The 16,805-nt window shown below is 42.0% G+C and overlaps 1 protein-coding gene across 12 annotated transcripts in view; it reads right to left on the reverse strand.

Annotated features, from left to right (window-relative positions):
* The window catches only part of Rasgef1b (RasGEF domain family member 1B), a 598,312-nt gene that overhangs the window by 31,948 nt on the left and 549,559 nt on the right, over positions 1–16,805 (reverse strand). For 2 of the 12 annotated variants that reach the window (XM_087215907.1, XM_087215903.1), the window contains exons 1-2: positions 6,076–6,230; positions 1,185–1,290 (exon numbers count right to left, since the gene is read on the reverse strand). The exons of 5 other annotated variants lie outside the window; for them this stretch is intronic. Coding sequence is in view for 3 of the 7 variants with exons in the window: in XM_087215902.1 (XP_087072028.1) it covers positions 5,399–5,491 (93 nt within the window). In the remaining 4 variants the exon portion in view is untranslated. 5 more of the 12 variants (XM_087215902.1, XM_087215901.1, XM_004847990.4 and 2 more) reach the window with 4 other exon arrangements.

A 16,805-nucleotide genomic window follows, 5' to 3' on the forward strand; every position in this document is an offset into this window, starting at 1 on the left:
TGAGGTAGGAGACGTAGCAAGACAATGGGAAACAGATTTGAGTTTTTAAAACAATAAACTGAGGGGCCAGGGATTTAGCTTAGTGGTTCCAGCGCCTGCCTCGCAAACACAAGGTCCTGAGTTCCATCCCCGGTACCAAAAAACCCCCCAAAAAACCAATAAACTGGGCTTTAAAAAAAACCTAGGGCAACCAAAATGAGTGTATGGATCACAGGTCACCTTTGAAAACTTTCCAAAAAGATATCCTTCACCCAGGTAGGGGAGATGAATATTCCTTCTGAAAATTAACTTGGTAAGCTGAAAAGTTAGCTGACAGACAAGACATCTTACAGGGCCTGCTAATTTAGTCACAAAGATAGATCATGTTCCTCCAAGGACCCTGAAAATGTTCAGCCTGACATTGATCCAGCAGCAAGTCAGCAAGTGCAGCTGACTTACGGGATGAATGGGTTTGAAAGCCATGCCTAATGGGTCCAAACCAACCAAAGCAGCTGATGAAAAGCTGCTTCTTTCTTGACAGCAGGCTGCATCTGAATTAGCTACTGCTTCTGCAAAATGTTATTTACGATGAAGCAGGTGCACAGGGGGAAGGTGGTTTCAGGTGACCATTCAAAGGTGAAAAGAGCTCAAGGAAAAGATGGATGTGAGAACTAAACCAAAAGCTATCCCTCAGTGTCTGTTATAGATGCTCTGTAAATCTCTTACAGAAGATCTCACAGCATTTCCTTTACATTCAAGAGAATGAGGCAGAAAATATTGGAGTCAATGAAAAAAGTGGGTTTTTTCAACTCTATTATAAGATTTAATAAATCCAATGCCTTTATGTTGACTACAGTATTTTGGCATGTAGGACATGTGTCCCAATTTAAAAACTAAAAGCATAAGTAAGACAAAAGCCTCCTTATCACAGCTGAACTTTGAAAGCATATTTGTTTAGTGGGGAGAGGTTTCATTTAATATCCTGGACTTACGGGTTTCCCAATTCCCATCTAGATTCCAAAGGAACTTTGCACTTGGGTGACAGGCACCTTCAATAACTTACTTCTTTCTTTTTCCATTTGAAGGCTCAGGGATCTGAATTTAAAAAAGTTCATCTATTTCTGCAGCTGGGATCCCAGGTACTCTTTTGTTGTTGGCAATGCCAGATCTTAACAGTAGGAATTGACTGCACACTCAATGCCTACCTGACTGTAGATTTGAGTCGAGGTGTAAAGCAGAAGTCAGGGGCTGGGGATTTAGCTCGGTGGTGCCACTGCCTGCCTTGCAAGTGCGAGGTTCCGAGTTCAATTCCTGGTACCAAAAAATAGCAGAAGCCAAGCTTATGACACTATCTAAATGTAGCTTATTGCGAAATTGAAAGTCTAGACTATTATCTTCTCATTTCTCTCCTTAGCCAGGAGAAGTTCTAATAACGCAGATTTCTAACAGCATCTGTGGAAGCTGTAGAAATGCCTCACCTCTGATCACCTCCTTGAGAAAAGAGGTATTGTGTGGAGAGGGCAAATAGCACAGCAGACAACTCAGAATCAACTCACTTCTTTGGCATGTAAGCCGAAAGTAAGTAACTTCAAGATAAGTACATTCTTTGGAACTGAGTTCCCACTCAGTTAAGGGAGGAAAAAACAATCAGTGCTTATGAGGAAGAAAGATCCTATTTCTCTGTATAATGAAATGGTGATATTACAGTACTTCTGGATTTGAGTTATAGGCATCCATACAAAAAATAAATAGATTTGTATTTTCCTTGACCTGTCCTAGATGCTACTTAACAAATTTTTCACTAATTCCTAACGTAAGAAGGAAGGGCATTCTGCCTCAAGGAGCAATAACCTTTGGTTTCCTTGGAAGAAAAACAAAGCTAAGATCTGTTATCTTTTGTCTGAGGATATTGCTCGTAGTTTATTAAAACACAAAATGGCAACTCTAGACCTGGAATGTCACTGAAAACTTCCCTATGCAACCAGGCTTTGCTCAGTGGGAGGTGAATCCCGGGAACATGCCAACCCTTCTGCTTTAACCGCCTTTGTCGTTTGCAACTCCCATGCAGTTCTTGAGCTGAACAGTAGGTGGCTCCTCATCCCTTGTCTTTGAAAGGGCTGGTGCTTTTGTAGCAGGAATAGTTGGCGGTGGTTTAGAAAAAGCAAAAGGGCAGCTAGAATTCTGGGCCAAAAATATGGAGAAATTAGTGTTTGTGGCCTCGGCATATTACTGGACTCAGGAGAATGGAACTGCTCACACTGTACCAGTTATATATAAACTATGATATATTTCCTGATATCTTAGATACCCATTTTTGATGAGAATTATTTCATTTTCCCAATAGAATAAAAATGATCTTCTGGAAAATCAAAATCATAATTATCTAATCAAGAGCTATCAAAAGTGTTGGGATCCTGGAAATGTCCCTCCTCTTCACTGTCCAGTACAGTCACACCTGGCCGTGGTGACTACTGAGCATGTAAAATGGCCAGTGCAAGTGAGAAACTAAATCTGTAATTCTTTCCCATTTAAATAAAGGTAGGTTTAAATATCCCCAGGTGGCTAAAGGCTGCCATGCTGAACAAGACAGATACAAGTAGGCATAATGCCACCTATACACGAATGATCTCATGTGAAATCATAGAGTCTCATATGGGGAGCACTTTTAATAAAAGGTTTTGTTTTTTTACACCAAATTCATCTCAACATGGTCTGACAATGAGGACATTTGTAAAAATAAAGATTGTCTTGTTATATTTGGTTGTGCAATATGGTTACTGGGATAATTTTATTCTCTGGCTGCAAGTTCTTAAAAAACTATGTTTATCCATCCCCTGGTGGGCAGTCTCTAAGGTGTTTTCCTTTCTTACAGGTCTTAATTTTTACTTTCTTTATGTTAAATAATTTTCATATCAGGGTTTCCTAATAAAATTTGAATCAACTGAGTGTCTCCAAATATATACATATACATATATACATATGCCTTGAGAGGAAATAGTAAGTATATAAACCTAAGAGGGAAAATGGTTGGTCAAAAGTAAAATTAAAAATTTAGTAGATAGTAACACTGATTTAGTAGGCCAAGAAAATTCTTCTGATTCCACCTTATGATATTCAGTAATTTTAATACCAGTAGGAGCAAAACCAAAACCAAAAGGCAACTCAATAGTGTATTAAATTCCTACAGAAATTGGTCAGTAAGAATACTCTTGCTCTCCTCTCTTTATTACCATGCACCCAGAAAATAGCAGAACATCTAACAACACCTCCATCCTTCATTAATCCACCTTAGTATAGGAAGCAAGTTCCTGAAGTGACAGTAAATAGAGTACAGCAGTCATGACACAGATACATCACCTAGACTCATATATCACCTAGCTCAGTGCCCCTGTCCATTTTACAGATACTGTAGTACAGGGTGAAGACCTATGGATGGTTAGGGTTCCAGATCCTTCAAAATCCATCTTCTAGTCCCAAGCAGAAAGCTGCCCATGGCATTAGGCTACATCCATTATTACAGAATAACCATACTGCAAAGATCTAGTTTTTGTAGGTATGCCTGGAAGCCCCTCCCCCCAAAAGGGACAGCTATCGCTCTGGAAAAGTGACGGGAGTAGAAAGATAACCGAATTCAACCACTAAGGACAACAAAATTCCATGACCCTTAAGCAACACTTCCATCGTACAATTTTCCTCTGTAAGACTTTATAAAATGTTATTTTAAAAAACTTTTCACTTATTATTTGCAACATCAGAATTAAGAGTCTTAGTCTTGCTCAGGGATTCTGGATTCTTCTCTCAGGCGAGGCAGCCTCCCTTCCTTCCCCCATGTCCTTCCCAAGGCAAGGCTCTCATTAGTCACCCAAATGTCCTCAAGTTCAATTCTTCCAGGAAGCCTTTGGGGACTGATAAAGCCAACCCCAAGGCTTCCTGTGCCATATAAGGAATCCACTATGGGGCCCTCTCCTCATGCTCTCCCCTCAATTTTTTTTAACATTTCTCTTTCCTTTAGAAGGGTAGTTAGTATTCAGTGGGTTTTATTTAGTTTATTGTGCTCTATTACCCAGTAGTTAATTTTAGATTATAAGAATGAAATGTTAGTAATAAACAAGAAATATGTATTATTATAATAAATAGAGTACTTTGAAATTCTTAGTTATATTTGCTAAAGAATATATTAGATTACATTCTAAACTGGGGGGAAAAGACAACAAACGCAAATACAGTCTTGTGATTCTCTTCTCCAAAAGACAATATGAGCCCAGGTATCAAGTGTGATGATGTCAGATACAATGTCTACTGAAGCACATAATGTGAAGGAAAACTGCAGATGCATCACAGCAGAAATAAATTCTAAGAACTGAACACTCCATAGACAGCTGGAAAGTACAAGGCAAGTGTGCTTAGTAGCCAGAAATGTTGCCACCTCTAGGAAAACAAAGGATTGATCGACATGCTGGGGACCAATGCCAACAAGAAACTTAGTCATCAGTGGGTGATCTGATCCTTGCCAGAAAATCCACTTGGAAAGAATAATAGAGCAAGAATTGCTTGTGAACCTGACTTCTGTTTAAAGTGTTGGGTCCTCACTGGCTCAAACACTGCCCCTCTCCAAAATAAAATCATCATCGTTAATGACAGAGCTTAACCAGCTGCCATTCCTCTCTTCTTTCTTTTCTCTATAAAAACCTTAACAAACATTTTCACCCCCTTCTCTTCTTTTTTTTTTTTTTTTTTTTTTTTAAGAAATCTATTCTACATTTGCTGTAAACCTCATTTTACCAGTAATTTCCTCCCAATTCTCCAATCAGGTATACGCCCTGCTTAATCTTAAACCTGGTTTCTTAGCCGTGGCTGACCACCATCATCCAACTCTGCTTAAATGAAGGCACAGTGGTCACATGCCCAGCTGCAGTGTGTCCTCAGCAGGAAAGAGTAATTATTCACCCCGACTGAGTCTGACTGTGCCAGACATCCTCCAGTAGGGCGACACCCTGACCGGGCCTCTTCCCCTGTGCACGGGTTCAGAGACCCTCCCTGGCCACCACAGACCACCGGGGCTAAATATAGAACCATGCACACCAGCAGCTCCAGACCACTGTCGCATGGCGCTGCTGACCAAGGCCTCCAAGGAGACGCGCTGGCCCAAACACACTCACAAATACGTGTGCAGATCCATCTATACACACCGTGGCCACCGAATTCATCTGCGAAGTCAACACAACTGCCTTCCAAAGAGAGAACTGCGGCTCGGTGCTCTCCTCGTGCGCGGAGTCCCACGCTGGTGCCACCTCGGGGCTGTCAGGGGGCTCGTCTACGTCGCTTCGTCCCAACTGCGCCAATGTGGACGGGGCGAAGTGGGGCGCAACGGTCAGATCACCACACACACACACACAAACACTCACACACCAATACTCACACAAACGCACACGCGGCGTGGAGAACCCTGCTCCCTGCTGTGTCCTCTTCTCTTAGACACAAGAGACTTCCAGGCACCGGCTCGCTGTGGCATCGCCCGGACAGGTGTCTCAAGGCCCCTCGCCTGCGCTGGGACAAAACCGCGGAGGTAGAGCAGCGCGGGGAAGCACAAGACTTTTGCTTAACCCTTCCCAAGAGTCAGACCTCAGCGTACACGGAACTGGCGACAAAAATAAACAGCATCGCTCGAGCACACGCGCACAAACACACGGGAAAACCATCCGAGAAGTAGAAGGACACGGCCCAGGAGGAGAAGAAGGAAAGAGAAATGGGTGAGCGCAGACAAACCCTCAGAAACTACCGAGATCTCAAAAGAGAAGGCCTGGCTGTGGGCAGGGGAGGAAGTGGCAGGGAGCCAGACACGCAGGTGTCCCTGCCGGGTCCCTGCAGCTCAGCCTCGCACCTGTAGGGCCAGGGCGGCCCCAGGAACCAGGGAAGGGGGCTTTCCTGGTCTCTGGCTTTAGCCGGGCTGGGCGCTGCAGCGATCGCGCCCCGGGATCTGCCCTTCGCCTGCGCCCCCGGGTCTCCGCCGCGAGCGTGGTGTGCAGTACAGCCCCCGGTCCCCGCCGCGGGGCCCCGGTCCCCCCGGGAGAATTACGCCCCCGGGCAGCCACCTACCTGCACGCAGATAGACCCCGGGTCCTCTGCCACCGGGCTGTGTGCCGCGCGCCTACAAATGCGACCGACCCAAGGGCCGGCGAGGAAAGCGCGCGTAAAGAAGGACAAAAAATCCGCCTAAACCAGTCGGGCTCCTTGTTTATACTGAAACTACAGCACCGGCCGCCGCACACACCCACTTCGCGGCCAGCCCCTCCTCCCGCCGCCTGTCCCGCCCCGCCCACGGGCTCCTGCCAATTACAGAGCAGCTCACCACCCACACCGCTACCGCCCACCGCCTGCCGCGCCTCTCCCAGGGCGCAGACCAATCATGGTGCAGCTCGAGGCCCACGACGGCCCCGCCCACTGAGCCAGAGACTCCAGCCGCGGGGTTCGGCTACACTGATCAGAATCGCTGTGGCGCAGGCTCCTTCTGAGTGCGCCTGCCCAGGGCGGTTTGTGCAGTGATGTGTACGCTTGAGTGTGTGGTCATTTACCTGCGTACCACCTGTAAATACCGGCCAGACTCGCTATGCAGTATCTATTTACGCGATTATGAGCTAAAGGCTGCTAGGCAGGTGACTTTGAGAAGAGATCAGAGAGGAACCACAGGACATTGGCTCGCCAAGGACTGAGGGAGAGTTGAGTGCTGGAATTATGCAAAATGCTGAAGGCGCGCTGGTGGCAACAGCGGGCTGGTGCTGCCGTTAGGAGGATGAGGGATGAATGGTACCGAGCTAGCTGTAGAATGACCGTAGCTAGAAGTCTCACAAGGGAAAGGAACCCACTTGGTGAAACCTGATTCGGGGCAAGGCAGGGAGGTTTGTCCTCAGCAAAGGCTGTGTTGTCATGGCAACCACGCGCTTAGTCTCCCACTGGATAACTATTCTAGAAAAAAAGGTGGACATCTCGATACTTCGCCTTGGACAAATAAAGAAAGCCAAGGGAAGAAATGATGGAATCAAAGAGACACATAGACAGAAAAAAAAGTCCATGATCAGGAGTCTTTCTTGCCAGCTCTGTGAGCTTAAGAGAATAGTTTTTCAGAGCTTCATTGTATACACAAAATCACCAGTCGTATCTGCCCAGTTAGCGTGAGGAGGGCAGAGGGACACTTCGAAACTCCCTTCCTTCCTCTTTCCTGGGCTGGAAAGAGCCATCCCGAAGCCCACCTTGCCTGTTCTCAGGGGATTCTGCTCCTGCCTTGTCTTCATCACACACCCTCTGTGTGTAAATAGGTCTCACTTGACTAAGTCGCCCTCACTGACTGAGTGTCTGGCTCGACAGAGGCCTCTGCACTTTAGAGAAGAAGCCAATAGCAAAGGGGCTGAGTTCCTTCTGGGCTTGTGCTGGTTGATTTTTCAAGCTCAGTTCTGTACTGGGACTGTCACAAAAAGGCCATGTGACATGATGCAACTCCCTTACACTCTTGAGGCCCCTGATCCTGTAGCACGAAGCACAAAGTGCTGGATTCCATCAGGATTTCCTAACGGGACTAGCTGACATATCCCTGGTGACCTTGGGATGCGCTGCAGCCCAGCAGACTGCGTCCAGCTTAATGTTTGGGAGTCACCCACACACACAAACAAAATATGTATATTTTAGAGTCTCAAAATGTAAAACTGACACCGTGATAATGTTGATTCAGTGTTTTTCACACCACTTTCTTGGTCTCCATTCTGGCAGATGTCCGGGGGCTGCATCTAGCTCACTATAGGAGAAGTACTACGTAAGGAGGACAGCTCTGGACTCCCACACCTGAGCCTGAAGCCTGCCTCTGTCACACAGCCACCTATAAACCTCAGAGAAGGGTTAACTATTCTTTATCATGAAAAAATATGATTTCCACTTTCTGCTTCTTATAACTTCCTTCCGTTCTTTGGACTCCCTTGGTCCAATTCCTACCCTCATAAGTGTCCATGAGCTACCTAAGAGGAGTCAAGTTCAAACAGATAAAGTCCTGTGGAACAGCACCAGGCTCCAGTGGGAAACAAAAGTCACCTTTACTGAGTGCCCACTATTGGACAGACTCTGTGCCAGGGATTATTTCTCTTTTCTGATTCTTTTGTATCTCAGGTGCACAGAATTAGAGCAAGCATCAGATAGATCCAAGTCCAACCTCCTTTCTTTTGTTTTAGTCCTTTTTTGTTTTAGTCCAGTTAAAATCCTAGTTCTCACCACACCATATTTAGTGTCTTTCAATCCACAGTTCCTGAACAATGACGGTGCTGTTTTCCCAGAGTACCTCGTGAGTCTTTATCTAAGCGCTGTTGTGTAATTCATCTCACTGTTTCTTCTTTTCTGTCTAAATTAGGCTTTTGATTATTTACCCATGTGGCTCTGTGTTGATGTTGTTCACGCCTTTTACCTACGGTGGAATGCTTTTTCACTTTTCACTTGTGCCATCTGCAACCCTCACCCCGAGCCCCTGAGAGGTAGATCTCTCTTCTTTACATTTGTCAGATGAAGGAATGAGACTTAGGAAGGTAAATAACTTGCCAAGGCCACTCAGCTGGAGAATCTCAAACATAACACCTACATATCCCTGATTCCAGTGCACCTGCCTTCTGACTTCATAGAACTGATTTAATTACTAAAGATTTATGAAATAATGTTTAAAATTAGAGGATCTGTGTATTTAACTTAAACTACAAACCAGTTGTTTCCTTGCAAAGCAATGTGTTGTATTTTGTCTCAAAAAACACGTTTTCATAAAGACAAGTTAATATCGTTATTTGTGATTTATGATTTCACAATGATACTTTAACCTTAAATGAAAATCTCACAATATCTCCAGACATTTAATACTCTTCATGTTAATGGGGAATGAGGTGCCTGAACACTAAATAGGACAGAAGAGGGAAAATACAAGGGAATGGGTTAGCGCCAGTGTAAGCAAACAGGGTTGGTATCCAAAGAGGACCACAGCCTATTTCAGCACTGAAGTCTTTCTGGATCTTCAAGGCCCTGATACAATGGCCAAATAACTCCCCAAAACACTTTTGCACTTTTCCACTCATGTTCTCAGTGTCCCTCTGGAATATGGATATATTTAATTCAAAGATATGAAGTCCTAACCCCAGCTTGTAGGTGGAAGTGCACAACTGCCTTTATCACCTTACCTGTCAATCTGGCCTTGTATACCCTAGGCTAGTGATGGTGAACCTTTTAGAGCTTTCAATGATAACAAACAGCCCACTTCGGCACATGTGCCATAGGTTTGCCAGCACTGCTCTAGGCCTTCTTCCTCTCAAGTCAAGGAAGGCAAACCCATCTTTGATTAAGTAGGGTGTACATTGCCTGTCTTATGCATTGGTAAAAGAGTATGAGAATTTCATAAATAAAAAACATGAAGAATTGCTGATCAGATGAAATTTAAGAAAACCATTTAATAGGGCCGGGGATTTAGCTCAGTGGCACCATGCCTGCCTCACAAGGGCAAGGTTCTGAGTTCGACCCCCGGTACCAAAAAAGAAAGAAAAAGAAAAGCACTTAATAGTTACCAAGCAAGCTATGCTAATAAGACTTTGTAAACTGTTAATTTAACTTCAAAAATAGTCACAGCTGGGCTGGGGATTTAGCTCAGTGGTTTCACCGCCTGCTGTGCAAGCGCAAGAACTTGAGTTCTATCCCTGGTACCAAAAAATAAATAAATAAATAAATAGTCACAGCTTCTCTAGAACATACAAACTGAATAGTTTTTTTAAACAGGTAAGAAATTAAAAACAAAGAACTTATGATACCTACAGTACTCAATAGATAACAAGCTATTTTATGTTCAAGAAAAGAAAAGTAATTAAGAATCCACAGAAAATGAATTTAAAGAAAGAGGAAGAAAAGCCAACCATTAGAGACCTCTCTGGTCTGCAGCAGAGGAGGGGGAAATACCTACCATGGCAAGGCCAAACCAGACAGACTAGAGAGTCCCAGGGCTCGCTCCTTGGGGTCTTCTCTGTGCAGACCTTCTCTCCTCCATGGTTACAATGGAAAGATGAGTTACCATACCAAGGAGCCAGGCTGATTAGACAAGTTCAGCTTCAGATCATAGAGAAAATCCCTTGTATTCTCCAGCCATGTGTTGATTTTTCCCTAACTTCACTTTCCTCCTAGTGTAAAAGGGGAAAGTAGGCTGATAGTCGTACTTTGGTTTCATGTCCTCTTCCTGCTTCTGACCTGAGTAAAAAGAAGTCTGTCCATGGGCCAGCCTCACTTACCAGGGTGCCATACTGGAATTTTATAGTAATACAAAGTGTGTATGTGCTTGGCCTTGACCTCTGAACATACTCATCCCTGGAACCGATGAGAAGGATGACCAAGGCAGGACATGAAGATCTAAGTATCTAAACTGATGGTGATAGTGGATGTCTGTCATTCCAGCACTCTGGAAGGCTGAGGCACACAAATTTAAGCCTAGCCTGGACAACTTAGTGACTTAGCAAGACACTGTCTAAAAAAAAAAAATGGGGGGGCTGGGCTGGAGATTTAGCTCAGTGGTTCTGCCACCTACCTGGAAAGCGTAAGGACCTGAGTTTGATCCCCTATACCAAAAACAGGGGGGGACTGGGGGTGTAGCTTAGTGGGAAGGCCCTGGGTTCAATTCGCAGCAGCAGCAGAGAGAGAGATTTAAGATCCCAAGCCCCTATCTAGTGCCCCAGTATCATAAATTCCTTGATAACTATAAAATAAACTCTCCCACTTGGGATATCAGTGATGAGACAATGATTAGGTTAGCCATGGAATGGTCATTTCCATGATAATCCCCCAACATGTGTGCCTTTACAATGTTCTTTCACATCTATTAACTTTCGTGGGGAGAACACAGGGTCTGGGAGGGTCATTTGGTTCCAACAGAAAGCATGTATTTCCTTTTTTGGGATCACTAAAACACTCTAGACAGATATCCACCTACACATGCTAAGAAGACACTCCTAAATGGAAGTGAATTGAGTAGAAGAGATTATTTCAGGAAGTTTCTTTTTTATACCCATGTTGGCATTTTTATCACTGTCACTTTTTATCTCCCAGACCCTATGATTGCACAAAAGAAATGTAACAAATGGATGAGAAATTCCACCACAGAGATAGTAGGTTTTCAAATCCTCTAAGGAGATGTAAAAGATGACTACATCTTCATTTATAGGCAAGAACTGTTGAAAGGCAACTTTACTATATTTCCTTTAATAAGCACTATTATTTCACTCTTTCACCAATTCATATTTACTCTTACAAAGTAATCATTGGCAACATTCTCAGGAAAATTACTGATCATTGAGAATTAATATAATTTGACCTGATCACAAGATCATGGGATAATCATTGATTACATAATGCACAGCAACTTATTTTCTGCACTGACAAGGAAATATTCAATAATCTTAAATAAATGCTTGTCATTTATATTAGATATATCCCTGTTTTGAGTAGAAACTCAACTATGTTTAACATGAGCTTATTTAGATAAATATTCTTTATCCTATCAAATATTTATAGGGGATATAAACAAAATATAGTTCTGTATTTGTAACTTCTTTCTTTAGCAGTTTTTGTCTCGTTACTTCTGAATTACTTGATCTTATGAGGTTTTATACTTGAGATTCTTATAGCTTTTAAGGTTAACCCTGTTGTTTTTTAGAAAATCCCCTCAAATTTTGACTAATTCTGTGTCCTAGAACTCTGAGTGAGAAGGGAGCAAGGAGAAAATGAATAATAGAATAATAAGAATTTAGAGCTAGGAAGAAGATTAGTGACCATTTCTTTTAATTTTTCCTCATCTTCGTGCCACCAACCAAGACATTTTTTGAGATGAAGAAACTGAATCCCAGAGAGAGAATAAGTGATTCATCCAAAGTTAACAAAATAATAGCAAAGTAACACCAAAAAGCCCCCAAATAAGCCCACTACATGATTTTACTTCGTAAATATTCCTGAACAGATGAATCCATGGGGTTACTACGGCATTATAGAAGTCTAATCTGTTTTCAAATACTGATGACAAATATTCTCAATTAAATACCTCAATAAAATGATAAAGGTTAGTACTCTAGATATTTCTAATGCCTTTAATCAAAATTCTTCAGATGGTGCTAATACCATTTACTGTATTATTTAATATTCAAGATAGCAAAAATCTCTGGTTCCTTTACCATTAAAGTAACCATGGTCTAGGCTATTAATCAGACTTCATAAAGTATATTCAAGAAATTATGTCAATTAAACTGGCTTTTTTAATTAGTCTGTGTTATCGTGAACCTATTAACTAAAGTATTTTCTCTTTCATATAATAAAATAACTGATTTTTACAAGACTATATTTTATTAAATTACTAGATGATTTTCACAAAGTATTGTGACTTCTGGATGATTCTGTGAAGTTTAAACTCATAAAATGTCCAAACATTCATTCTACCCATGAATAATCATTATTTCAGTAATAAAACCAGAATTTCTAAGTAGTATATTTAGATATTGTTACAGAAGAATCACAGTGCTAAATATATTCTCTGCAACAAAAAAATGGAACTGACCCTAACTGTAGATCACTGGAGAATTTGGGAAAATAGCTGTCTTTGTGAAGGGACAGAGGTAGGACTGGGAATGAGACAGAGGGGGCTTCAATTTTGTCTATATATTTGATTTCTTTCACCAAGAAAGACATACAATGGGTATGACAGCATGTGTATTAGTATGGGTACACAGGTGTTTAGCCTTTTTGTGTTTTGAAAAGTTCTCAAAAAAAAAAGAATTTTGTAATCAAAATTGGATATTTTCATGGAGCGATATTATATGACCTTCAAAGTCCATATTCTAAACTTACATTTTGAAGCAATATATACTGATAAGTTCTTCTAATTACTGATTAATCACATTTATAGGATACAACCATCCACCAACAGGCCAGGTTGGGTCCCACTGTGCAAAATTATAATGCATGTGATAAAAGTTTATTAAAGAATGCATAGTTGATCTCACATAGTTGATCGTGTTATCACCTTCCTGCTTTCTGATGAGGTTGTGTATGCACCTTCTCAGATGCTGAGGGGCATTGTGACACAGTTACTACATAAATGAGCTTTGATTCTTGACAGAAACCTGCTTTAAAGTCAAATCTCTCACACTAACACCATTAGCATATGATTAATGTTTCCAAGGCCTAGAATTAACTGGTGATAATTTTAGAATCTACAATTATCCACACAATTGTCTCCAATTAACTACCTCTGAAGAGTGGTCAAATACAGGAAGAAAAGGGAAGCTGAGCATGGACATGTCTCTCCATTACTGGAATGGGCCATTTTACTTCAGGTCTATCCTCAGTCAGACTGAAGGGATATATTTGGGGTGTGTTGGAGTGAGAAGATGGGGTGGAAGGATATGGCTATTGCTTATATAAGTGGATTTTGGAAAAAGTTGAAAGTATAAAAAAAAAATTCTCTGACTCAGACTATTCCTTAATGATTTAAGAGATTATCTCCCAAGGATGTAGGGTAATAAATCTAAGAAAGACCAACCTTCTCTACAGAGGTATGAATTTAACACCTCTCACAGCAAGAAATTCAAAGCCAAAGTAAAATAAAATGCCTCAGTCTAGACAAAATTGCACAAATAAATAAAACATTTGTCTTAGGTTCTGTTTGTTGTTGTTGTTATTGTTGTTGTTGCTGTTGTTTAAAGAACTCACAATAAATTCTTTTTTAAATGCCCTGGTTTCCTAAGTTAAAAAATCAAATAACAGCTGTTACACAACACAGTCATGAACTCAAATTTGTTGACTTCTGAAATACTAACAAGCTGTATTTTTTCCCAAAAATAGCTGAATTAGGACATTCTGTTTTGAAAACATCTCTAAATAGATGCAGTTTTGGTTACTGCTATCTCTGCTCTTGCACTAAAGCTAATGGCAGACATAGTCACCTTCCAATTCAGAATAAATAATAAAATATAAATAAACATGAATCTCTCTACTGGTGTGACAACAAGATATATACTGTCAAGGCAAACTCTTTAAAGCTGATTATAACGGACATGAACTTGAGAAACTTATTGGCCAATAATCAAATCAAGGTCCTTCTTAAGGCTTCGTAAATTTTCCAGGAATTTTTTAGTATCTCTTCTCTTCTCCCCTCCTCCTGCTCCTCCTCCCCGACAGGGGCCCCTTCTCTTTTAAGACCCTCAATCAACACAGTGGTAAAACCTTTTCACACCCAATCTAAGAGCAGTTGACTCATGCCTCAGGAAAGAGGGAGCCTTTGAATCTGTTAAACAGCAATTCTTTTAGGGAGCAACAACCAGCAAATTGAAATAAGAGATTTGCAAAAAGGCCCACAGAGTTTTTTCCAGAGCATTCAGAATGAGGGAGGAAATGCAAAGCATGACAATGGAGAGCAAATGATGGAAGGGACTCATTTTCTCACCTGGAGATATTGGCAGCATTTCACAGGGACTCTTGTCCATGTGAGAACAAAATAAAGAGGATCCTGTAAAACTGGCATGGCTGTTAGAGAAACTAATGCCTCAGATTCTTAGTGTCCTCAACTATAAAAGGAAGGGATAAGAACGGTGATGCTGAGGTGTTTTTAGCTGTCCAATGCTACCTCACGGTAAGACTGCTTTCATTTGTTAGTTTTTAGACTGCTTCAGTCTGGATACCTCAGCACGTCAGAGACTTGAGACGCCTGGAGCAATAGACCTGCCCCAACCCCGTTATGTTAGAGAACATGGTCATCTTTTCCCTGGAGCTCAATGTGCATTATTTTACTGATCTTTAAGATGCTTGAAAGGTTCCCTGGAAACCTGCTCTCACTTTTCCCTCAGGCTCAGGACTACGGTAGAGCCTGGAGCCACAACTCGGTGTGCTAAGGCATACAAATCCCTCCACTTGGGGTCTCAATGAAACAAATGTGGGGTTCAACTTCAATGATGGAAAGATGGAAGGTTTTTTTGATTTTGGAGACAGGATCTTACTATGCAGTTTAGGGTGGCCTTGAACTCACAGTAATCCTCCTGCCTCGGCTTCCTAAGTGCTAGGATTACAGGCATGTGCCACCATGCCCGGCTGGGACTAATCTCTTAGCCAGTGGATATGAACGCCATAGATGACAACCAACTGTGCTCACTGCCCAGGCAGGCCTGGCCTGTTTCAGTACTGAATACTACAGGTTTTGGGGAAATCCTCAGTTCCAGAAAAACTGGGATGGTGGATCACCTAAATTTAGGTGTTTACTGAGAACCTGGAAAAGGCATTGAGAATCCAGTGAGAACAAAACATAGAAGGTTCCTACTTTCAAGAGGTCACCAGCCAGAAAAGCAAGACAGTATTATGCAGAGGACTAAATATCAAGCAGCCATTAAGTGGCTATCATTAATGGGGCAGGGGACTACTGTCAGGACAGGCGTAGTGACAGTCCAGGATGGCCTTTCTCTTTCTCTTCCCCCTTTTTATTCCTTTTACACTCAAGCCCTTTTCTCCCTTTGCACTCAGGTCCCTTTTTCCTTCACCTTCTTTCCCTTTGCCCTTCTCTTTGTTCCTGCTACAGTCCCATGATCCCGCTCATCAGTAAATTTGGCTACTTACCACATACCACAAGGTGTACACCTGGCAATTCTTTCCTTCTCGTACACAAGGCCCACTCAGCTGTAGCAGACCTTCTCTAAAACACTACTGGGCATGACAATACTTGGTATATAGTAGGAACTCAATATCTATTAAAGAGACAAATAGGTGAAAATATGACTACTTTTGTTCTATTATGTACTTGCCCAAAATTCACTTTCCCTGAATTCTTCTGATGTTCTGAGCCAGCCTGTCCATAAAGGAGACAGAATTATGGATCTCACAGGTGAGAGAACACTCACAGGTGTGGAGTAGAGTTACTCTGGACCAGTCTGCGCCTACCCACTCAAAGACAGACTTTGTGAGCCTTGTCCTTTGCCCAATGCCCAAGTCCAGGCTCAAGATGTTCAGTGCTCTTTAAGGGGAGATGAGCTGTATTTCACTGTTGTTTGGTTTTGTGGTTTTGTTTTTGTGGTACTAGAGAACCAAACCCAGGGGCATTCTACCACTGAGCTACACTGCCAGTCCTTTGCATTTTTTATTTTCTTGAAACCAGGGATCAAATACAGGACCTTGAACTTGCAAGGCAATAGTGGCACCCACTGAGCTAAATCCCTGGTCCTGTATTTTTTATTTTGGTACAGGGTCTCACTAAGTGGCTACTAGCCTTGAACTTGTAATCCTCTTGCCTCAGCCTCAGATATGGGGAGGAGTTTTGGGGGGGGTTCCATTTTTTCATTTTCTCATATTAATTCCATTCCCTTCTTTCTTTTCTCCTACCTCTCCCACTTCCCCTTCTCCTTTGCCCTTTTTCTTCCTATTTCACATTATCTATTATACCTTTTAGTCCTTATTTACACTTTCAGTTTCTCACACTAGAGAAACTATTCAGTATTTACATGTGTGTCCTATTTATTTCACTTAAGGGTATTGCCTTCAAATTAATATGAGAAAATGAAAAAACGAAAACAAAGTCTTTGTAAATAGGGAGGGATGAAGGAATGGAAGGGAGGGCAGGGGAATGGGGAAAAAATAAGAACCAAGAGAGATTATGTAAAGGTGCAAATTTCCAATGATGAATGTCATTATATAGTATACCTAAAATGTACCAATAAAATAAAAAGTTAAAAAAAGAGCATTGCCTCAATGTGCATCCATTTAGCTACAAATATCTCTAATTTCTCATTTTTTATGGCTGAGTT

The sequence above is a fragment of the Heterocephalus glaber genome, unplaced genomic scaffold (assembly GCF_053883595.1).
Source record: "Heterocephalus glaber isolate CG9 unplaced genomic scaffold, H.glaber_assembly_v1.0 deba00001454, whole genome shotgun sequence".
Classification (NCBI taxonomy): Eukaryota; Metazoa; Chordata; class Mammalia; order Rodentia; family Bathyergidae; genus Heterocephalus; species Heterocephalus glaber.